We start from the raw sequence: 23,297 nt of genomic DNA on the forward strand, positions 1-23,297 counted from the left end.
AAATCTCACCTTTTTAATATGCTCAAATAATCGTGGTAATTTCAGAGAAGGAACTATTTCTGATGTAACTGCAACACCTAGAAAGAGCCCAAGTCCAAATACGAGGGCAGTTTCAGGCCAGTCTCACTCCCTGGTGCAAACCCACACTTGCCTGGCAGTAACAAAAATGCAAAACTGCTGATAGGCAGACTGTAACTGCTGGAGATGCCCTTAGCTCAGGGAGGAGCCAAACCCACCTCACCACAGCCTGAGAGCTGCTTGTTACCTCTGCCTTTGCAGGCTGGAGCCAAGAGCAAGAAGAGGTTCACTGATCCACATGCTTTGAGTATAAAGACAGATTTTATTACAAACAAATCAAGTAAACCAGAGCATAGAATTCAAATGTACAAAGTGCTTTGGAATTTTTGGAACCTTCCTGCTACAGGGTCCGTAACAACAACAGCTGATGTTCATGTACCTGAGTCCTACAAAGCAGAATTCCCCACTGCTACCTGCTGAGCAGACTCATCTGAGGTGGATGCAGCAGGTGGTGCCACTTGGGGACCAGCACATTATTATTTCATTTGCAAACATTGCTCCAGATCCAGGCACATGGCCAGACAATGCCCAGCAACACAGCCATGCATTCACTTGCTTTCAAGTGAAGATAATATGTAAGTAAACCAATCTGATATAAGTAAGGTCACAAAGATAAACAGTATATTAAAAAAATATTTCAGCTCCAGTTAACTTAGTACAAAACTGTAATTTTCTTAGTATGTATAAAAACCACCAGATTATACTAGCATAGATGGTATTAAAAAAATAATTTGCACTTTCACTATTAAGGTAATGTATTAAAATGTCAGAATAAATAGCAATAAAAGTTAAATTTAATATTTTACTTAATTAAGGCTGAGGTTTAAGAGTCAAATCCTACAATCCTATACCCATGCATGATTGAACAAGCGTAAGAAGGAGGATTTGACTCTTTGTTTTTTGAAAATAACAACAAATGTGCAAGTATTGTCTAAAATACAAGTGGATTTGTTCTTCAGCTGGTGGGTTGCAAAGCTCTTTTGACTTCATGTGGGAACACAGCCCCAAATATATCTTCATGGTATCGCTTTTGGCTCTGCAAAAAGAAAGGACACCCAAGAGATGAATGAAATGCTGCCAGCTACTCCGTATCCATCAGTTCAGTAACTAAAAGGCCTTTTGCATTTGTAGCACTGGTTCTGTGATTGTAGATTTTGTTACTGCCAGTGAAAGGGAGCTTCCTGAATCCGGGGCACAAATGCACCAGGACGAGTTCTGATAACAAGAGGGTCTGAAAAAGCAGCAGCCCCAGGCACTGGGTTCTTAGTGATGGGCCCACAAAATTCCTGAACTCCCTTTTCCTCTGTTGGTACAATAAAACCTCAAATCCCTGGTGTTCCCAACACCCTGCAAAGCTGATCCCCAGGAACCCCATGTAAGAGCAGAGTCCCTCTCTCACCCTGACCGAACAGAAGCTGCGCTGGCAGTGCGGGGGCACCAGGCTGCTCCCTCAGAGCTCACACACAGGAGCCCATGGCAGGCACAGGCTGCTCCCTCAGAGCCCGGTCCCTGTGCCTGCACACACGGGAGCTCACGGGCTGCTCCCTCAGAGCGGTCTCCAAAACACCACGGGTGTCCCTCAGAGCCCGGTCCCTGTGCCTGCACACACGGGAGCCCACGGGCTGCTCCCTCAGAGCCCGGTCCCTGTGCCTGCACACAGAGCGCGCCCATGTGCAGCCGGCGGCCACAGGCTGCTCCCTCAGAGCCCGGTCCCTGTACCTGCACACACGGGAGCCCACGGGCTGCTCCCTCAGAGCCCGGTCCCTGTGCCGCACACACGGGAGCTCACGGGCTGCTCCCTCAGAGCCCGGTCCCTGTGCCCGCACACACGGGAGCCCATGGCAGGCACAGTGCCCCGCCCGCCGGAGGGACTGGCCGGTGATGAGAGCTACCTTGAGCTGCTGCAGGTACTCGTTCGCCTGCTGCGGGCTGAGTTGCAGGGCCCGGGCGAGCAGCGCCCGCAGCGCCGCGGCCACGTCCCGCGCCATGCGCACGTCCCCGCACACGTAGACGTGGCCCTGCTGCCCGTGCAGCACCTCGCACACGCGGGCCTCCAGCTGCCCCTGCAGGATGTCCTGGACATAGACCTGGGAACACAGAAACCATCAGCACACCCGGCTCCTGAAACGCTGCTCTGGCTGCTGGCTCTTCGGAGTCCATGTGGGTCTGTGCACCAAGGCTCTGAGTGCCCTGTCTGCTCCTGCTCTGTCCTGCACCACAGCAAAGGTGAAAAATGTCTTCAGGTTGCTCTTTACAAGCCCAGATTTGGAAGCTGGACCCGTCTCTTGATCAAACTTGAGCAGACAAAAACTCTTCTACATGCCAAAGTCTCCTAGCTGCCAGGAGAGCTAAAAAGAGGATAACTTTTATTCTGTTGTGGTTTTTCCCAGTCAAGATTCTTCTACATAAAATTAATTTCCATGGTCACTGTGTCATTGAAATGGGGAAAAATGGCCAGTGCCAACTGATTTCTAACTCATGGGCTAATCAAATACTGCAAAATACAGGGTTTCTGAAAATGTTCCAGTTCTAGTTCCAAAGGCTGTTTGCACTGGATATGCCTCTCTATGGCAGTGAGGGGTTATATTTATAGCAATTTATAGCACAGTTTGCTTGTGCTGGAGTGCCCAGGGAGATTTTCCTTCATTTGAAGAATCTCAAACCTGCTCACAATACACTGAAGCAAAATGTTAACATTTTTTTAAGAACAAAAAGAGTCCAGATCTTAACTTGAGGGATGATTCTGGAGGAGTTAACCCTTAAAGAACAAAGGAACCAGCCTTACTTTCTCTTGGCCAGGCAGTCTGGAGTAAGCTGTGTAGACACCTCTCAGGACTCCCCTCCTCTTCATCTCCTCAGTCTCCTCCCTGTAGATGTGGTCCAGGTCTGGCTGCCGGCAGCCGAACAGCAAGGTCATGTCCCCTCCTCTGAGCCCTGAAACCCACAGGGACAGTGGCAGTGAGTGCCTGGGCAGCCACTGGCACACAGGACTGGCACACAGGCTGTGCCCTCCTGGTCCCTGCCCACAGGGATGGTCCCTGGGGGATGGCCTGGCTGTGCCAGTGCAGTGCCCAAAGAGCCTGGGGGTGCTGATCCCTGCAGGGGCTCTGGGCTGATCTTTGGGGGTGTCTGTGGCTGCAGGGCTGGGGGTGGCTGCAGGGGCTGGGGTGGCTGTGGCTGCAGGGCTGGGGGTGTCCCTGAGCCAGCCCTGCCCCAGGTCCCTGCAGGTACCTCTGTGCTCCAGGTCATGGAGGCGCTGCAGCCAGAAGCTCCTGAAGGGAGCAATGCCCGTGCCCGAGCGATCAGAATGCAGGGCTTGGCTGGTTCCTCGGGGAGGTGGAACTCATTAGCACTAAAAGGCAAGAATAGGTTAATTAGGTAACTGGTTTCTGACTGAAACTCATGTTCAGTTGCTTGAATGACTGAGCAGCACAGCCCAAGTCCCCAGTGTGAAAGCAGCAGTGGGGCTGAATTGGGTGCTCCTTGTTCCCTCCTCTTTCCTTGCTCTGCAGTGGAGAATGGGGTCATAGAAATAGAATTATTTCAAAATTTTCTAATGATGTGTAATTTTACTAAATGAAAGGCATGGTAAAAGATCTAATCTCTGGAAGACAGGGAATTTCCTCTCTTCTCGGACCCAGCTGTTCCAACTTCAACTCACCAATCACTTGAAAATATCCAAAGGAAAACCCACTGAAGAAGCTGAACTAGGAGCTGCTGTTACCTGTTTAATTTTCTTTACCTGCGGATGAAGCAGGGAACAGTTTCATTGAGCTCTATTGTGTTCAGCCACGTGCTGCAGACTCCATGGTGCAAAGGCCCTTCTCCATCTAAAAGCAGAACAAGGCAAAACCTCTGATAGCACACAAAAGCCCTCTGTTTTTAAAGAAGCACACTTTATACTTAAAATTATAGCTTTAAAATGAATGTATGTCTAGTAACGATTTATAAAACATGGATACACTGATGATGGTGCAGGATTTTAGCAAATCTTGGCCCAGGAGGAACACCTGCCCTGCAGGTACTATTCTGCAGGTATGACAACGCAAATTTTTTATTACAGATATGCTTCATGCTGTATGGCAGACAGGTTTTTTCCCCTGAACCACAATGTAGTCTAAATACCATTTAATTAAGAGAGAGATGAAAAAAACAGTTCATTACCTCTTGTCCTGTAGTTTACAACTGCAACTGTCAGATGGATCTCTCTGGCTGTCATGTCACAGGAGGAGCTGACAGAATAGTACCTGGGCTTCAGAAGTGGCAGCTGAGTCAGCAGGAAAGCTGTGGAGACCTCAGCAGAGGGGAACTCCTCCAGGACCTCCAGGATGTTTGGGCTGTTGTAAAACTTCCATTTATTGTATTCCTCTGTGCTCTAAAAGCCAAAGGGCATCACCACAACATTACCAGGTCAGGCTGAGTTCAGGAGAGCAGGCGTATTTGAAACGTCACTTATAAAAAAGATTCCTGCTTGACAGTTGATTAAACATTCAGGTAAATCAACAAAGAGTTCTCAAAACTTTGCCAGGACCAATACTGGCATTTCCTAAGAAATAATTTCATTTTGAACACAGAAGTTCAGAACCCCGCTACAATGTTCTTAGACACCTGCTCTCTCAGGGAGGATGCAGAAACTGAAGTAGAATTCATTTCCAGCTCCCTGTCATGGCACGTCCATGAAACTGTGTAGTCCCAGGTCCTGACCCCTCCCGAGCCTCCCTGAACCTGGTAGGAGGAGCCAGCACTCACCACACCTTATTTAAAGCCACATCCCTCTGACTCTCAGGGTAGCAAATTCTCTGACAAAAACATCTACCAGCTTCCCGTGCAGCTCCTCCACATGCAAAGTGTAAGGTAAGGTCTTCAGGGATGTCTCATCAGAAACCACCGTGAGGCAAGAGAACCAGGCAAGCAAGTGACCCACCCAGAACCACACAGGAAACATCAGATGTTGGCTCCCACACCCAAGCTGAGCCTCAGACCCCTCCTTCTCTCACTGTGGCTGGCTTTCTAAGGCCACAGAATATCTAACAGAGGCATAAAAATCCATCACTACAAAAAATTCTTGAGCTTCTGGCTACAGAGTCAAAGGGCATCAGAGGGCCCAGTGGACAGTAGTGCAAACAAAACTCCAGCCCTTAGGCTCACCTGACACAGCACCTCCAACCTCTGCTTGTCTCCTTCTGTTGTCACCAGCTGGGAGAATTTTTTTAGCAGTTGCTGGGAGGGTGGAGTAGTGATATCGAGCAAGTATGTCAAAGCCTCAGGTAGCGTGCAGGCTGGAATCTTTTTGTGACTTGCCCAGTACCCACCTGGAAATGAGGGAAAGAAAAGGACTTAGCAACACCTGTGGTATTTGACAGCTGTAGAGCTTTGCAAAACTCAGTGTCCTTCAAAACACTCCTTCAGGTGAGGGTGCAGCAGGTCCAGACCACAGGGCCCTGCTCTGAAAGAGGTTATTGTGAGGTTGTCAGTGTTTTGTAAGGGGAGGATCTGACACAGAAAACTTTATGACAACAAAACGCCACTTGGAAAGGCACAGTCTTTCATTTGGGGAAACCATCTTTCTGTGTTCCAGAATCCTATGATTGTTCCTACTAATATGGGAAAGATGTGCAGGACATATATGTCTATTTTAGGACATTTACATGTAGCAATAAGCAAACTGCTGATTAATTTAATTGCAGTCAATGGCCAATTCAGCAACTGAATTACAGTGTCACCTCGGGTACCTCTGCAAACCCTGGGGAAGCAATGGTTTTTCCAGAAAGGGCAAAATCAGAACCAAGAATTATAAGAATTACTAAAAAGCAGCAACAAAATCCTATTGAAACTTGAGAAAAAGATCACAGAATTAAATTCAATCAGCAAAAATTCTTAGGAATTTTAAAGGAATCTGTCCAACATCCTCTGTTGTTTTGTCTAAAGAGACTCAACTTACCATCAATGCAGGTTTCAAGCCTGATGGTTTGACCAGCTGGAGGGGCGTCCTTGACACGTGCAATGATGCCATGGACTAATTCTGCCTGGTTGCCTGGGAAAATCCCGATGTGATCCCCAGGAAGGTAGTACACTTCCTGGTTAGTCTCACACTGAAGTTTAACCAGAATGGTGACACGACTGCACAGCAAAGAAAGAGAAATGAGACAGATCTTGGTTACATTGACAGGATTTCCATTGGATTGCACAGGAAAGGCATAAATCTGCAGTGGCTCTTGGCAAGGGCTCCCTTGTGTTCATTACCAAATACCAGACCAGCTTAGGGCTTCACAGAGACTTAAATAAATCAGAGCCTAGGCATGTGAAGTACTTGTATCCAAACAAACTGGGTGCTGAAATTCTGCCTGTCTGTCCAGTACAGAATAAACATGCCTGGAGTCAACAGTGGAAGTGCTGCCCCACTGCAGACTGCACAGCTCACATGCTTCTACTAAGGACAGTACAAAAATCCAATATCTTTTGTAATAACTGCAGGGAGAAGCTGTTTATAACCAGGCACTTCAGATGTTTAAGATTTTAGTAAAATGTAGTATTGCAATATTCAAAAGAATGAGGTAGCATACCTGGACTTCGAACTTTGAAGATTCTGCCTGAATTTCAGCTTCATGGGAATTACATCCTTGGTATGAATGTTTGTAAGAGCTGGTGAGAAAATAAGATATGACTCTTGGTAGCCTTGTGATTAGGTTTGTTTAAAATGCCTTCAAATAATATGCAGAGGAGAACTGAACCACACTTGCCCTAGAAAGTGACCAACCACCAGTCAACTGTGTGTGCCCCATTCCCTGACTAAAAGCAGTTCATCTCAGCTTGTGTTCCTCTGGGGCTGTACAAATGTGTGATAGTTCCAGTGTCACTGTGCTGGAAAAGACAACTAACACAATATAAACCGGTGTCTTTTTAAAATCTGACCATGTAGTTCATTATATGCATTCCAGCATCCAGCAGGGCCAAGAGCACTTCTGAGAAACCTTCACAGTGCAGCCCCTCTGAAGCAGCAGAGGCAGAGGGAAGGGAAGGTGGGAGCAATACCTTTAGCCAGGTCCATGGGCTGGGAGTCATGCACTACTCTGTAACTGGTAGGGTCCCAGCTTTCCTCAGAGGTGTAGATCTCAGGCAACTGAATACTGTGTCTCCCACGGACATTAAAAATGTCACAGGCAGCCTAGATAAAAAACCCACAAAAATAAAGGCTATTCACAGTAAAAAAAAAAATTCTTAGCATTGTCATAATCCTAATAAGGAGCTATCAGTTTCACAGATTGCTGGTTTTTAGTGCCTCTGGTGTGTGGGTTCAGTGAGTTCAGTAAGGTTCCACTTCTACAACAGTATAGCCAAAAAGGATCTACTGCAAAATATGTTTGATGCTAAACTTGTTCATACTGAAGCATTCCATTATACAAAAGGGTTCATGCAATTTTGTGTGGATATTAAAAAACAATAGAAAAGGGACCCAGTTCCCTCTCCTTGTTAGGCAAGCAGTAGAGAAGAGGGGAGTTCCAAATTCAGATATAAATTCAGATGTTTGGTTTCCTTCATTTTCCCTCATTTTTATGGGAACTGAACTAAAGTGAATGGATGAGTGAGTAGAATATGAGCTGTATTTCTATATTCACCTTGAAAGCACTGACTGCCCAGGTGCGGAACGCTTCTTCTTGCCCATTGAGCTCATCCCCTTCACCCACTGGAGTGAGCTGGGAAGCCCCGAGCTGGGCCAGTTTTTGGTCAATGGCATGAGCAAAGGCACAGAACTCTGGGTACATGCTGGACCCCAGACCAAACACAGCATACCTGCAGGAGATGAAAAGAAGATTGCTGTGTTCTGCCATGTGGAGTGCTAAAGGACTCAATCGCATGCAAACCAAACAACAAAGTATTTTTACCTAATTTTATTTCTCAGCAGTTTCAGTCTGAGCAAGGAGTCCTTCAAGGCCTGCATAAAAATACTTAAGGTTAGAAAAATACTCTGATTTAAGACAGAATACTCTGATCTGAAACAAGATCCATATCTTACTGAAGGACATGAGATAAATGAAAGGTTTGTCTTTGGCCTTTGAGCTGAGTCTCATACACACTTCTGAGGTGAACATTACCTTTCCGTTACCTGGAGAATCTCCATTTCCAAAAGTGCTAGTAACCACTAAAAGAAGTGTTTCATTTTCCAGGTCACAAATATTGTACTCATCCATGCACAGGATCTGGAAGGAATAAAGCTCATGAGACATTGCTAGCAGACATAAGAATTAGCCTTAGATATCTCAGATGACCGCTGACCAAACTCACACGGCATTATGCTAAATGAATACTAAATCAAAGTTCTAGTCCAGCTGGGATTTACAGAACATTCCAAACACAGGTTTGGAGAATGGAAAAGCCTGCAGAAGCCAAACTCCTGTCTCCAGGAGGTGTGTCTGATTTGTACTGCTCACCTTGGTGCTGAAGGCACAGCTGAACAGGCTGCACAGGTTGTTGGCCAGGGTCTCTGACTTGCCCGTCTCTGTCGCGAAGATCACGGTGACCTTGGCCCTGGTGGCCACCACTCCTCGCATGAGCGAGGATGCAAAGAGCACAGCCCTGGGGAAGAACAATCACACACAACTTTAAATGGAGCTACACTAATTCAGGTTGATTCACAAACAAGCTAGGAAAGAGTGAGCTGGAGCATGGCTTTTCTTTGGAAGATGGTTCAGAAGCTGAGCAAGAACCTTAGATTGCAATGTTACCTCAGGGTGGGCAGGTAAGGCTATGATTCAAACCACTCAAGTGGTCCTTACTGTAATAATGTTTTTTAAAGAAGTAGAGCAGAAACATTACAAGAATAGAATAGTTGGACAAAGCATGAAGAATCTTATTTGAACAACTTACTTTGCCAAGATGCTAAACTTTATTTCTTTTTTCCTTGGCCTCCGGGTCTCATCATGCCACACATGTGTTTTCCATGCATCCACCTTTAAAGAAAAAGAAGTTATGCTTTAGGGAAGGAATGCAAAATAGTAAATAAACAGTTTGTGTATCTTTAGGGGGCCAGATCAAATAGAATCTGTATATACAACCCACTGAGTAAAAATAAGGTATCAGTCTCTGTTGCATTAAACTGCATTTTACTGAAAGCCAGAGAATTCAACAGAACTAACAGCACCTCCCACATAAAATAGCTCCTGTCTGCTACTTCTGAATCTATCTAGTGAACTTTCATGAACCAAGGCTTGGCACCCAGACTCCCTCAGGTCCCGTATCACATCTGCACTGCTGAGGTTGTCTGCTAGGGTCGGTTTTTCTTTTTGATGGTGTGTACCTGGTAGTAATAGAAGGGAGTGAGGACATAGTTCAACATCTCTTGGTGGAAGACAGGGGTTATGCTGCCTGACATGGGAGGCACAATCCACACCCAGTCAGCCGGGCAGCCGCCCCGCGCACGGTACTCGCTCTGCATGTACTTCAGGAAGGACTCAGAGGCAGAGTGGTGATCCATGATGGTCACATTCTGTTTCTAGAACAATGGCACAAAGAAAAACAGCATTAAAAACCCTATTCTGCCCTTCTACCTGGGGTAGCTAAAGTAATCCTCTTGCTTTGGTCAATATTTCAAGGACTTTACTCAGAGTAAAGGGAGTATTTATGGGAAATAAATACTATCAGCAGTTACTGTAAAGATACAGATTGAGGCGCGGGCCTTTGATTCAGAACTCTTAGATCTTTTCTTTAACATCAGCATTTTACTTCTGCAGCACTGGGAGTGCATTTTGCAAAGCCTCTGACTCACTTTTACCCACTTTTCATATTGTCATGATATGTTAAACTTGAATTGAAAATAAAATATATTAATCCAATGCCTTTATATAGGTTTTGAAACATAGATAAATGTTTAAAAGGATGGAAAATCTTTCCCTTAACTTCCTTTGCTTCTTTCTCTTCTTCTGCCTCTACCTGTGAGGAAATATGGATTCCTCACCTTTTTCTCAGGTGAAAATCAAGAATAACGCTATTGGAATCATAATGCCATCTCCATTAAGTGAGAGGAAAAAGGGACAGCAAGTGTTCAGTGTCTGTCCAGATCCCACACTCAGTGACTTACCTGGAAGCTGTGAAGCACAGCCACATTGATCTCTACAACAGCTCGGTCCTTCCATAATGATGACAGTTTGTTTGTTTCCAGTGCCATTCTCCTCCCTACCTCCTACATGTGATAAAGAGAGAGAAAAGGGAAAAGAAAATTTGCTATATGGAACTTAGACCCCATGATTTCTAACCTCATCAGCTTTGTATCAGGAAAAACTTGTGCAGAAGAAGAAGGGGAAAGAGTCATTCTCATGCTGGGGAAAGTGATGGCAGCAGAAACACGTGAGATTAAAGGTAAACTGGAATTTTGGAGTTCTGGTTCTTGAGGATGTTCCAGCTTCACAAAGCAGGAAGTGGTTCTCTCCCATCCCAGTGAACACTGGTAGTGTCCCTTTTCCAAAACTTCCTGCCCCTTCCCTCCCCTGCAGGCCAGCCCAGCTCCCTGCAGCAGTCACCTTCAGGACGTTGTAGCGCTGCGCGTCGCAGAAGTCGCGCACTCCGATCTCGGTGCCCATGTACCAGCCGTTGAAAGGGCACGCGGTGAACTCCAGCCCTCCCGCCTCCAGCAGCATGCTGGCCACCGCAGGCAGCGCATACCACTTCAGCTCCAGCTCCTTAAACCACTCGTACCTGCCCAACAAGCAGCTGGAGTTATTATTTGTGTGTCTTTTCCTCAAAAACCAGAAAAACCCAGGAAGATAAAGAGTAGCAATTCTAGGAGGAACCCCTGGACCAGGGTCTGTAGAAACTGACAGCAGTTTTTATTGCAGTATTTGGGAATCACCAGCTACAGGAACTGCAGAACCATATTACAGAGTTCTGCAGTCTGCAGGCCAGTCCCAAAACAAACAGGAAGAAAAAGGCAATGAGAGAAAGGCAATAAACCCTGTTATGAGTGCAGTGTTACATGTGTATTACACTAGCATAAGAAATTAGGATTTTTAAAATTCTGAATATAATTGAAATGTAGATTGGGAAAAAAGTTTTCCAACAAAACAGTCATTTGCTTCCTTAATTTAAATCTCATTTCATTGTTCTAACAGGCATTTTATCTTTCAGGATGATTTACCATCGTTTCATCCTGACAAAGAACTCATAAAACAACTGCCACAGGCGCAGCCCAATAACCTGCCAAGGTGAGGCAGAGGCAAAAATGCAATTATCTAAATCCTGTGTGCTTACTTTGGATGCTCCATTGGCACTTGGAGGACAATTTCTGGAGGTAATTCAAATATTTCTGGGTCTTGGCCATTTGCTTGGAGAACAAGTGGAAGTACATCAAAGCGGCCAAATTTCGGCTTCCACCCAAGCTCGATGCACAACTGCAAATACAGAAAGCACATTTTGTGTTCTTTTCAGGTTTCCCCTCCAGATCTGAAGACAAAAGAATTTTAACCCTCTGAAACCTGCTGAGGTAAATTCTAAGTGAAAAAGGTTGTCTTTGCCATTCAAACAATGTGGAGCCATGCTGATGAAGTGCTGGTTGTGTGCCTGGTTGTGTCCCCTGACAATATTAGCTCACCCTGTTCTGAGATGGAGGGCAGCACTTTTGTATCAGAACTGTAGGGAATTATTGTTCCAGCCTGCACCTGGAACTTGTGGGGCAGAACATCCCATTCACTCCTCACCTCCCTGCCACTCTGCATAAACGTGCGAGGAGGGAGCCCCAGGGAGGTGGGTTAGCCAAGATGGGAAGCAGCTGCGGTGGTGAGTTTGGAGCTGTACCTGAGTGAACTCCACAGTGGCAGGGTCCCCAAGGACAGAGCCATCTGGCATGTGGTAGCCAGCGTAGTGGATCAGCTGGCTGTTCCACACGCGGAAATCGTGCTGCCCATCCGTCCGGGGTGGGAACACTGTGATGGCTGACCTGCCCGGGACAGAGGAGACACATACAAACACATCCTCACTCTCCACACAGAAACTGGGACCAGCAGAAAATGTTTTGCATTTCTAAAATGAACATCAGTAGAAATAAAATAATTTGTCCTCTTTACCCACCTCCCCAAATCTTCAAGTCATCTCTTTTCCCAAGGAATTGCAAAAGGTTTTGTAGCATCAGCCATTAAAGTTAAAAATTTTCAAGATGGTTGATGGAACACATGAGAGGAAAATGTAAGTACCAGGAAAATTAAGAGCAGAAGTTGTCAAAATGTTTAGATAAACCATTTCATGGTTTTTTGATGCCAGATCTGGATATGATTTTTGTTGTTTAAATTAAAATTGTTGTTTAAAATTAAAATTAGAGACCTACCTTATATTGCCATTGTTTGTGGCATACTGAATATGATGACAGATATGCTCAAACATTTCCTTGGCTGTTTTACAGTCCCGTGCATCAAATACCTGTGTGTTTCCAACAGAAATGTAAAGAACACTAATTTTGAAACAGTTATGCAAAGTTATTTTTCCTATGCACTTAAGGAATGGAAACATTGTGGCTCCACTAGGAAAGGTTCATTTTTTAAGTTCTTATATGCATCATTTTACCCATTACAATCCACAAAGGACCAAAACATGTACCTGGTTCCATGACACACCTGGTTCCCACACTCACACTGCTACACATTTTCATTCAGCCAAGAAGCAGAGAACTACAAAGAAACCAATCTCCTGATAGGGACAGGAGGGAGTCCTCCTCAATCGAAACAGTGACATGTTCTAGCAAAGGCAAAGCCATTCTTCTGAGTCACAGCAGAGGACTATTTGGCTACAGCTCAGGTGTAGATCCACAGCTCACCTGCAGGTTGGACCACTGGATTCTCCCGATGCACCTGGGTGCATTCCTCCAGGCCTGCTTGGCAGCAAAGGTCAGCTCATCCTTTGTCAGGTGGTAGGTTCCTGTTCTTTCTATCTCCTTGGTCACTGCTTCCAGCCGGCCCAGCTGTTCTTTGATTTTTGGCCTTTTGAACAGGAAACAGCCATGAAAAGAAACAATGAGAATTTCATTCAAAGTGCAGACATTCTCTTTATATTTTGGCTTCAGAATTTAAGACTTGTCCTTATGGAGTGCAAGGACAGAGCTTATTGGCCCCATGAAGAAACTAACATACGAGAAATCTTAGTAGTGGTACCATCCTTTCACCACCCAATACACGCACAGATTGGCCACAAGCTATTCAGTGTAAGTTTTTGGTTTAAATTTGGATTTTCCAGATAAATTTGAAAAAAATCACAAGGAAATAAAAACCATAGAACAGGTGAATTTCAGGGCACATGTAGGCTCAGAGTGACTGCTGTCTCAAAGATCCATTGTGTTTACAAGGCCACAACTCTTCTGAGTAAAGTAAGTAGAATTTTCATTCCTAAAGGGAAGTGCTGAGCAATTTCTTTGTCAGGGAAACCAACTCAAATTCTTGAGTTTGATAACAGAGAGCGAAGTCAAAACATTAGAAAATATTTATAACAGCAGAGACAAAAATTGTTTTGTTGTCTTACAGACAGAATGAAAATAGCCTGCACTGTCTGAGAGTTTTCACATTTTCAGCAAGATGAAAGATCAAGGACAAGCATATGAGATAGTGTAAATCAATGTGATCAAACAGCCATGAGCAGAGACACGGGGATGTGCAAATGCAATAGGCTGGTGAGGACAGCTTGTGTGTAAGACAGGGACTTTCTAAAAGAGTCAGAGGGAAGAAAGATTTGAAAGGAGTTCAAAGTGTCTAAAGAAGTGGCCATTATGTGGCTGAGTCTCTTTGAAAGTTTGATAATGTTTTCTAATGGGATGAGCAAACACCAAACTGTTGCTTGAAAGCTCATCATGTGGAATGTCACTGCAAGCCCTTGGACATCAACCAGCTGTTCCAGCATTTCCTGCAACAAGATGCCTCTGCACCATGGCCATGTTTGTGAAAACACAAACCCCTCTCGGGACGCTCACTGAGCTTATGCCGATAGCACAGAGCAAGGCTGAGAAGCAACACTGGCCTTCCAATCTTTGGCTAAAGCCTTGAGAGGAACACAGAGAAAAGACACTTGGAACAGCACAAACAAAACGCATTATCCACACTGAGACTGATCTGAGTGCAGCTGATCCCAAGAAAACAGAAGGTAATGCTCTGGCAGAGAGTCCTCAATGTCCTGGAATGTAGCACACTCCAAAGGGATGGAGCTGAGGAGTGCACGGTCCAGAGTCCTTCCCTGTGCTCCCAAGATCTTGCATTGACAGATGGAGCATGTGAAGTGCAATGACAGTTTTATCTGGCATTTTTAACAGTCCTTATATATTTTTGAATGCATGCTGTGTAACAGGACAGTTACCAAGAGCTGTGAAGAAACCAATCCCTCCTGGAGGCTCACAGAGAGGTAGGTAGAGGATTTTATACCCAAAAATCAAGCTGACTTACTCTTTAAATGAACTGTAATATTGCTTGAGGAAGTCTCTTGCCTGAGGTAAAAGATCCTCTGGTGGAACTGGCCCATCTCTGGTACCTCTCACCAGGCCCTTTGGGGTCATGAGTGACCCTTGGCAGGCTTTGGTCTGGCAGTTGATAACCTGAAAAACAATGAAATGTCAAAAAACAAGGTTGCACTCTGTGTATTTTAAAATTTATGAAAGCTCCCTGTTCATATTTCTGTATTTTACCTCTTTTGCAGTCAGGTGTAGTGTGTCAAGAAAGCTGGATCCATTTTCCAAGTTTCTTACTCTTACATGTCTTGGACATCCTGATATTTGGTTTGAAACTTTGATGTCATTTGGAGGGAGATTCTGGGCAGATAACAGATAAAAATGCATACTGTCTTCAGACCTATTGAATATCTTTCAGTTTCATTTTAGATTTAATTTCAACATCAAAATATTTCAGTTTAAATTCAAGAAACTAGATATAAATGTGATCTGCTCCAATATGATTATTTGACTACAAAACTACTGAGCTAATCTACAGTTTGATGTGAAATGAGGGAAAAAAGTATTTTTGTAGTAATCAAACAGGGTCTGCCACTGCAAATACCTTTATAATTTCAGTAAGTCCTCTGAGTATCTTTCAGCATTATAGTCACAGTCTCAGGAAAACAATGAACCAATTTTAGAGACAGGACAGGTTTGTTATTAAAGGTCTGCAAAGGTATATAAAGGAATCAGGCATCCCAGTCCCCGTGGGGTCACCTCTTCCTTCGAGTCTTATCAATGCTCTGTCTTTGCAGAAAAGAACTTTCACCCAAAGATGTCCCAGCAGTCCCAACCTCCTGCAACCACAGTCAGACCTCTCAGGAGAACGTGGAGCAGTTGTGAGCAGCAAGCACCACTCATGTGAACTGTTACCATCAAACAATGATGCTGGGAACAGACCTCTCCTCCCTCACTGGGCTTTGCTGAAGTTATGATAGGCAGCCTCTCCATCTGCTTCTTGCTGGGATTGTGCAATTTGGCATCGTCCTTTTCTGAGCTTCAATAGAGAGAAAGAAAAGTCAGCACAAGGCAATGTTCTTTATGTTAGGCTTTGCTTTCAGCATCAGCAGGAGATGCTCAGTGCTGTCTCTGAAACATGTACTGAGCCCATAACCCAGCAGTGGCAGTGGGCAGGAATCAGCAGTAAAGCCACAGTACCCCCTTCCCAGAACACTGTGTGGAAGGAAAGGAAGGAAGGCAGGGTCTGAAACCTGAAATAAGTAACACCCTGAAGACTGAGAAATTTAAGATTCATGTGCAACTTTTTGTATACAAGTGTTGGGTATGAACTGCATCACAGAACTACTTCACCAACTTAATTACAGTATAAATAATCACTTTGCTGTATTTGTAGCATACACACCTCCTGAGACTTAGAATACATGAAACCATGTTAGCACACCAAATAAATTTAAGACTACTTTTGAAAGAGAAAGCAAGATGATTTATATCCTCAATGACTGTTTAACTTTGACACAAGTGCTTAATGTTCATTACCAAGTTACACCATCCAGAGACCCACAGTTCTTTGGTTAATATCAGTATTTTGGAAACACATTATGGGTTTCTCCAGGACCCAAACCACTTAATATCTTCCCTTTTCAAATCAAAGATAAACTGTGAAACCATTAAAACCAGGATCTTACCCATGGATCTTCCTATTTTTCTCCACGTTGTTGTTGATATCCTTCTCCCTGGGGTACTGGCTCCTGGCAGCATGAGATTTGAACACAAACTGCCACGGGCACAGCATTTCGTATGGTTTTTTTTGGTGGTTTTACTTCACTGTGCTGAAACCTTGTTTTGTGTGATGTGGGAACACTTCTAAGGACATAAAAAAACCAACAAGGTCAGTTTTTACCCAAGAGGGCAACTCCCTTTAGCATCTTTCAGAAACTCACCAGCCTAACTGATCTGATCTAACATCCTGTGTTTAAAATGAAAATCGCTCGATTCTTAGGATAGTGAGACTAAAACGAACACATTGCCAGTGTAATGTGCAGCCATGTACTAATCTAAAACACTGGCAAGAGAATTTCAGATGACCCCTGGTCATGTAAAGCAGCAAATATTGGTGTCAGAGTAGACCACAAGCTTAGAAAAGGGATGTGAAGTGTTGCTGTATTAATCACACAGTAATGAAAAAATCTTACTCATATATGAACCTGACCATTTTGCAGTGTATCCACCTGCCAGAGACAAACAGGATTCTGAGAGGCTGAAGTCTCTAGTTTCTAAGATCTGTAGCACTTATTTCAATGTAACACATAGCATTTACATAAGGGTGTACAAAGTTTATGCTCTTCATTTTAACATACATTTTCTGCTCATTTCTGAACATAAGATGGATTTTGTGCTAGGGAAGGTGTGACAGAAGAGAAAGATCAAGCCAGCAAATTGCAGGGTTAGAGAGAATTAGCCCCAGCATTTGAATCTGGTTCATAACAGAAATCAAAACATTTGAATCTGGTTCATAACAGAAATCAAAACCTGATGTTTCCAAGAAGTTAGACAAAGGGAGAAAATAGACATTGTCACATATTCCTTTTGTAAATTATGTCTTATTTTGGTATTTATATTACTTTTACAGTAAAAGTTAAACTTATGCTGGGCTCTGAAGGTACTGTCTGCTATGAAGTCACACAAGAAGAGAAATCCATCCAACTGTGTGTGCAGAAACAGCAAGGTGTTACGATTGTTTGCTACTCCAGGTGAGAGAAATAATGCGCAATAAGCATTTCTCTGCAGTTACAAAATAGGAAAAAAAATCTAAATTATTTTTCTGTAATAAAAAATGTAGTGAGGTGCCTATACAATTTTGTAAAATATAGGGGTGAAAGAGAGAAGAAATGGAGAGGGGGAAGAAAAGAAAGAAACAAACAAAGAAGGAAAGAAAGAAAAAAAGAAAAGGGGGAACCTCACACAAACATAAAAAAATACATAGGGAGAAAAAGGAGGAAAAGGAAGAAAAGAAGGATAAGGAGGAAAAAGATGAAAAATAATAACAGGATAAAAGAAAGATAATATTAAAAAGAAAAAATAAGAAGAAAAAGCAAATAGAAAGAGAGCAGACTCACATTTCCCTTCACTGGCACTCAGAGCAAGAAGCTGCTTTGTGTCCAGCCTCGCAGGGTTCTGTGGGTAGCACTGTCAGTGTTACCAGTTACATGCACAAACCTTTAAATCAGCAGAAAGGAGGGACAAAGTTTTCAGAGCAGCTGGACAGCTTGGAACTAGAGCAGGAGACCGAGTCTGACACTTTGCTCCTAACAGAGAAAAAAAAGATACAGTTTGCCATATAATTACTTTGCCTGTGAGAGGCAGTAAATGAATGACAGAACAACACCTGGACATGGTGCTTCTTACCGTGCTTTGTGAGAGGTGTCCCAACCCTGCCAGGAGAGACTCCTCTCTCTCTCAGAGCTTCCTGCCTTCCAGCTCAGGCTCTGTATCCCTCCCAGGAGGCAAAAGCATTTTATAGTGCAGAGCATCTATGCAAAATAGCTCTGCGCAAGGCTGGACACGGGTACTGCAATTTGGGATTCCCCTGATTGCTGTCCTGTCCACTTGGAGAAGTGCAGGGTGTGCACTGCTGTGTGAGCAGCGTTACACAACCCATGTGAGGAGGGAGGCAGCTCTCAGCATCCCTCCTTCCCTCCGTGTGCTGCAGCCTTCTCTCCTGCTGGTGCTCCTGGAAAGGGCAGGGTATCACACCAAACACTGTTTGCAGCCTTGCACATGGTGTTAAAATTAAAAGAAATAAATGCTGAAGGGCTTCTTACAGCTTTTATCCCTGTGTGGCCAGTCTCCAGGCACGCTCCTGTACACCACCCATGGCTGTAGGAAGAGAGTGAGCAACTTCTAGAGAAATGTTACAGAGCTGTAGAGTTTTACAGTACAGGCCAGGAAAGCATTTAACCACATGCTTATAACTAAGGACAGGTATTTTAAGTTTCACCTACACATACTTCCTTACTTTTTATCCAGTTTTAAAGGATCTTTCTCAATAGAGTATTTGTAGAATTTCTTGCTCTCCAGAGCTCCTTGTTCTGCCTGTTGCTACCAGTGAGATTTGTCCCTTGGTGCTTTTCCAAAGTATTGGGAATACTGGAAGGAAACTGCAACTTCCCGAAGTACAAACCATTCCCACCATGCTGTGTGTGGGAATACCAGAGGGACAGCTGGATGAGGAGGATGGGATTGCTGAGCTGATTTTCAGTCTCGGACAACATGTGGACACGTACCTTTTACCTTCTCCCTGCAGTCTGGAAGGCAGAACCCCTTTGGGACAGGGCTGGCAGCAGTGCCCAGGGCTGTCAGGCACCTGCAGCCCACGAATCTGGTGCCAGATAGTGCCCCAACAAGGATTTTAACCTGTCTTTTTTGTTTCTGATATTATCTATGGCTATTCTAAGGAAACTGTTTACAAATTAAAGATGACTAATAAATCTGCTGAATAATATGAATCAAATGAGGTACATTGATAACTAGGGAAAGATTTACAGTTGCTGACCAAAGATCTACAGAAATGAAGCATAAAGCAGCCAGAGAAATGAGGAAATGTGTATTCTTTTCTCATCTGTCACTCTTTTACTGGGCAAGCTTGGGCAAGGTGTTTTCTTCTCTCTGCGTCTAGCTTCTCTATTTGAAAATGAATATTAGATGATTGTGCAAAGCATTTCTAGAGGCAAAACAAGTGCTATGCCCACGTGTTCATGCATGAGATCCCCTGAATGTATCCCATCCAGGACTCTAGAGGTGAACCTCCTGATAAACAGACCTGAGTTTTCTGAGCATTCATCTGCTTGGCTTTAACAAGCCTGTGCTGCTTGGCATCCACTGCTCATGAATTTTCACAGTTGGATTTTTCTTTAATGTGGTGACTTTCTTCTTACCAGAATTAGCAGGTGAATCCCTTTGTTTAAAATATTCCAGTCATCAGGCAGATGTAATCAGCAGGCAGAAACGATGTGTGAGAACTGTGCCACTCAATGCCATGCGGGAAAATTCTGCCTTTACATTCTTCTTTTGCATTTGCTACTTTGTAACAGGGTTTAAAAATTCTCTCTTCACCCCTTCCTTTCTTATTAACCTCTTTCTTCTATAAAACATGGGGAATCTTAATGTCTAGTACTAGAAGAAATAATATATCTTAGAAGTTTATTTCAATTCAGTGGGTTCTAAGCTTTTAGTATTCACCCTCCTTATTTCCCTGTGCTTGGAACTGCTGAAATCTAGGAAAGGTCATGTAGGGATTGGATATGAAAAATCAGATTTGGGATAACCAGAGGAGGAGAAACATCTTTCCTTAGGATAATTGTTAAAAGGATTGGCTCAGGTACAGCCATTCGGGGAACTGCTTAACCACTCCACTTGCTCAAACTGGACTTGGTTTTTTACTCACTTGAAATCAATAATAAAACTCTCTCTGTATAGTAAGAACAACAGAGAACCATTCAATCCTCAGATGGATCAGAGATTACCTAAAAAAGCTCACTGGGTACTCCTTCTACAAATATTCTACAGGGCTTGGAAGGTTTTTCCTTCAGAAAACCAATTCTGCCCATTTGAACAGACACTTCTTCCTCTGCTATATGAGAGTGCAAAAACTGGTTGCTTTCCTTGCATTAACTTTGATGAAAGAGCTGCCCTTTCAGAGCAGACTTTGACCTATTCAATGCTGTCATCTTGACTTAAATTTTGTTTTCTTTCTGAGTGTCTGATGTTTTGTAGCTTCAACAATCAGCTCTCTGCAATCTCCTTCCAAGTGAGTCACATTCGGTGTCTGATATTATAATATACATCATATCTGCAAGATTCTGCATAAGCTCAGGCAGTCATATTCCTGAAAACATTTACAAATCCAGCTCTGGTTGTAAGGTTGCTCCTCTGAGATCAGGGCATTTTGAGTCTTCAAAGAACTACGACACTGAGGCAAAGTTGATTACAAGGAGGGCTGATCTTCCCAACTTCATGGAAACCCAAGGAGATGTTCAACTGTCCCAACATTTCATAGGTTATTAGTGAACTCCTTCTAACTCTCTCTTCCTAACTAACGTAACTATTGTCTGAGACGTCTCTTGCAGCACACAAATACAGTACTGTGACCCCTGTAAACACTCAGTATCTCAGATTTGTTAGAACTACTCTCACATCTGGTGGTTTCTGATAAAGATACAGGTAATTACAATAATAACTACTGCTGTTCCCAAATATCTCCTCTCATTGACTACCATCAGTCATCTTCTTTTACACTGGTTTGGTTTTTCATTCCCCAAAGAAAATTTGTTTGGTTTGAATCTTCCCCCAGACTCTGCAACAGCTCTGGAGTGTTTTTTGTTGTTGTTGTTGTTGTTTTTTTTTTTTGGTGTTCTGATTGCTGACTATTCCTTTAAGGACTTTAAGATATTCACCATTAACTGTAGCCCTTTCTTCATTGGTTTCTTTATTATTTCAAAATGTTCCTGATAAAATGGGGATAATAACTCTACCAAAAGCAAAATAAAAGATCCAGGCCTTGGCACTTGAAAACATGCAAATAAAAGTAGGATCCCAGCCCAGTCTGGACCGTTTTTCAGTTTCTGCAGATTTAAGGTATGTTTAAAGCAGCAGTTTAGTGTGGAAAGTGCAATGTTTTGTTTACCATGTCCTGCTCTCCAGTGGAAGATTGACTGTCAAATGATGGCAAGGCAGGGTGGAAAATTTCCCAGTCTGACCATCTGAGGGCGAAAATGAAAGTTAAAGAGAGTGCTAAATTTGTGGAGATGTGCCAGTAAACCCATCCCTTCCTGTCTGCTCACTGTCAGTTAGGCCAAACTCAGACATGCAGAAAGAACAGAATTCCCTCATCAGTCACCTCTCCAAAACTCCCAGGGATGAGGAAGTGAGGGAGGACCAGAGGCAGTCAATAGCCAGACTTTGTTGTGCCTGGCTGCACGTTGGCTTGGGCAGAAGCAATTGCTGACACTCCTGACTCACCCCTGAGATCCTCAGCCACAGCTGCAGCAGCAAAGACAAAATTACACCAAAAAAAGAGCAAAAGCAATTAACAGTTGGCTAGGCCTAAACCTTGGTGTCCTGCATGTGGCTGTCACACGCTAGGCTCTGTGTCCTGCACTCCTGGACATCACTTCACTACACTGAAGATGTCCCTGTGTGGAGCATAAGGAAAACCTGGCATGTGGATCTGGAAAAAGTATAGAACGGTGTTTGGTACTTCTGCTCCTGCAATCCATGCTTGTCACAGCAGAACAGGAAAAAAAATTACTGTGAGATTACTGTGTGCAAGAAGAGTTTTATGATTTAAAAATAACAGTGAACTACAAAGCTGCAAATGACTTCTTTAGCAAAATCATGGTCTGAAGAAGAAACTCCAATTTCAGTCACAGAGCACTGGCTGAGGCCAGCAGAATCTCTAACCAAGGACAGGTAATAGAAGAGATTTAAATACTGGTTTTGGAAAAACAACCCATAAATTTCTGGGCCAAAATGAAGAACAGAATATTGAAATATAGAAGTAATTTAAGTTCTGAATCTAAAAATTTTGGTGCTTTACTCCAGAACACACAGCACTGTTGGAAGAACTTCAGTAACATGTATGTGCTTCTGTTTATCGGTGACCTCTGAGTCTCTTTTCCTTACACCTGCCTTTATCTACTCAGTTGTTTCTGCACATTCAGGTGTCACACTTTGGACAATGTACCTTAGTCTACACAAAACCAAAGCATGCTGACCCGCTTTCCATGTTTCCTGCATGGAGACAGGGGTTTTCTCAAGTAATTTTATGGCTCTGCTTTATCTATAAACACTGTTTTACTACCTCAGTTGTTTTTAAGGACTCCTTGCTAAGCACTACAGCGGGCCAGTCTTGCCTATGCCTGCACGACTTCCAGTGTCTGCATGAATTACATCACATTTTCAAAACTTTCCATGAGAGTGAAATTGCCTCCCCTCTGCCCTTCCCGACAGGGAAGTGGTGCCAGAGGGTGTGGGGTATCAGCTTACAGCTCCTTTTCTAGCAACTATCTACCTTCCCCTACTGAAGAAGACAATTTCCATGGCACATTCTTCAGAGTATTTTTAGTCAGTTTTCATTGATTTGGAACTGCAAGTCCAGCTCAACTGGTTCTCATCTTCCCACCCCGCAAAGAGCCTGGCTCCATCTCTTCAGTGACCTGAAAGCCACTGGAAGGCTGCTCCTCTTCTCCCAGCTGAACAAGCTCTGTCCTCCAGCCTCTCCTCATGAGGCAGCCCCAGCCTCAAACACCTCCAGTGAACTCACTCTGTGCACTGGAGGCCCAAACTGGACTCAGTAGCTCACCAGTGAAGGACGCAGATACTCCAATGGTGCTGCTTTTCCTTCTCTCCTTCTATAGGAATTCCAGGCTAGGGACATACCATTTAGCTTAGCTTTCATTCAGTGAACAAACATGCTGCTGATTGAGACAACTTATTGTTGGCCACAGTGTCAGAGAGGATGGTCTTTGAAGCTACATTTGGAATGGGGGACACCACTTCGGAGCTTGAAAAGTCACTTACTGAAAATATAAAAAAGAGATGTGGAGGAATATGTGCTGACAAGTTCAGGTTCTAGAAAGTGATGGCTTTATGGAGTGGGTTAAGTCACACGGGTAAATCTATAATAAACTGTCCTAGTACACACATCAAAGGATTGTTACAGATTAATTTGCAGGTGCTATTATTAGCCATAACAATTTTTGTCTTAAATTCTGAAAGGATAAGATGCAAAACAATTACTTCATTCAGTCTA

General features: G+C 43.7%; 1 protein-coding gene across 1 annotated transcript; it reads right to left on the reverse strand.

Annotated features, from left to right (window-relative positions):
* Positions 1 to 1,033: 1,033 nt before the first annotated feature.
* On the reverse strand, positions 1,034 to 16,280 carry NOS2 (nitric oxide synthase 2). Its single transcript, XM_030962582.1, is given in 27 exon segments — positions 1,034 to 1,114; positions 1,971 to 2,165; positions 2,864 to 3,012; positions 3,310 to 3,375; positions 3,378 to 3,430; positions 3,821 to 3,908; positions 4,243 to 4,446; positions 5,223 to 5,390; positions 6,020 to 6,198; positions 6,642 to 6,720; positions 7,111 to 7,243; positions 7,695 to 7,869; positions 7,962 to 8,011; positions 8,172 to 8,276; positions 8,508 to 8,652; positions 8,944 to 9,026; positions 9,374 to 9,568; positions 10,154 to 10,255; positions 10,593 to 10,767; positions 11,320 to 11,459; positions 11,863 to 12,004; positions 12,389 to 12,480; positions 12,875 to 13,037; positions 14,484 to 14,632; positions 14,723 to 14,845; positions 15,428 to 15,524; positions 16,174 to 16,280. Coding segments are annotated over 27 exon segments (3,438 nt in total).
* Between the last annotated feature and the right edge of the window lie 7,017 nt (positions 16,281 to 23,297).

Source organism: Camarhynchus parvulus, chromosome 19 (assembly GCF_901933205.1).
Source record: "Camarhynchus parvulus chromosome 19, STF_HiC, whole genome shotgun sequence".
Taxonomy (NCBI): Eukaryota; Metazoa; Chordata; class Aves; order Passeriformes; family Thraupidae; genus Camarhynchus; species Camarhynchus parvulus.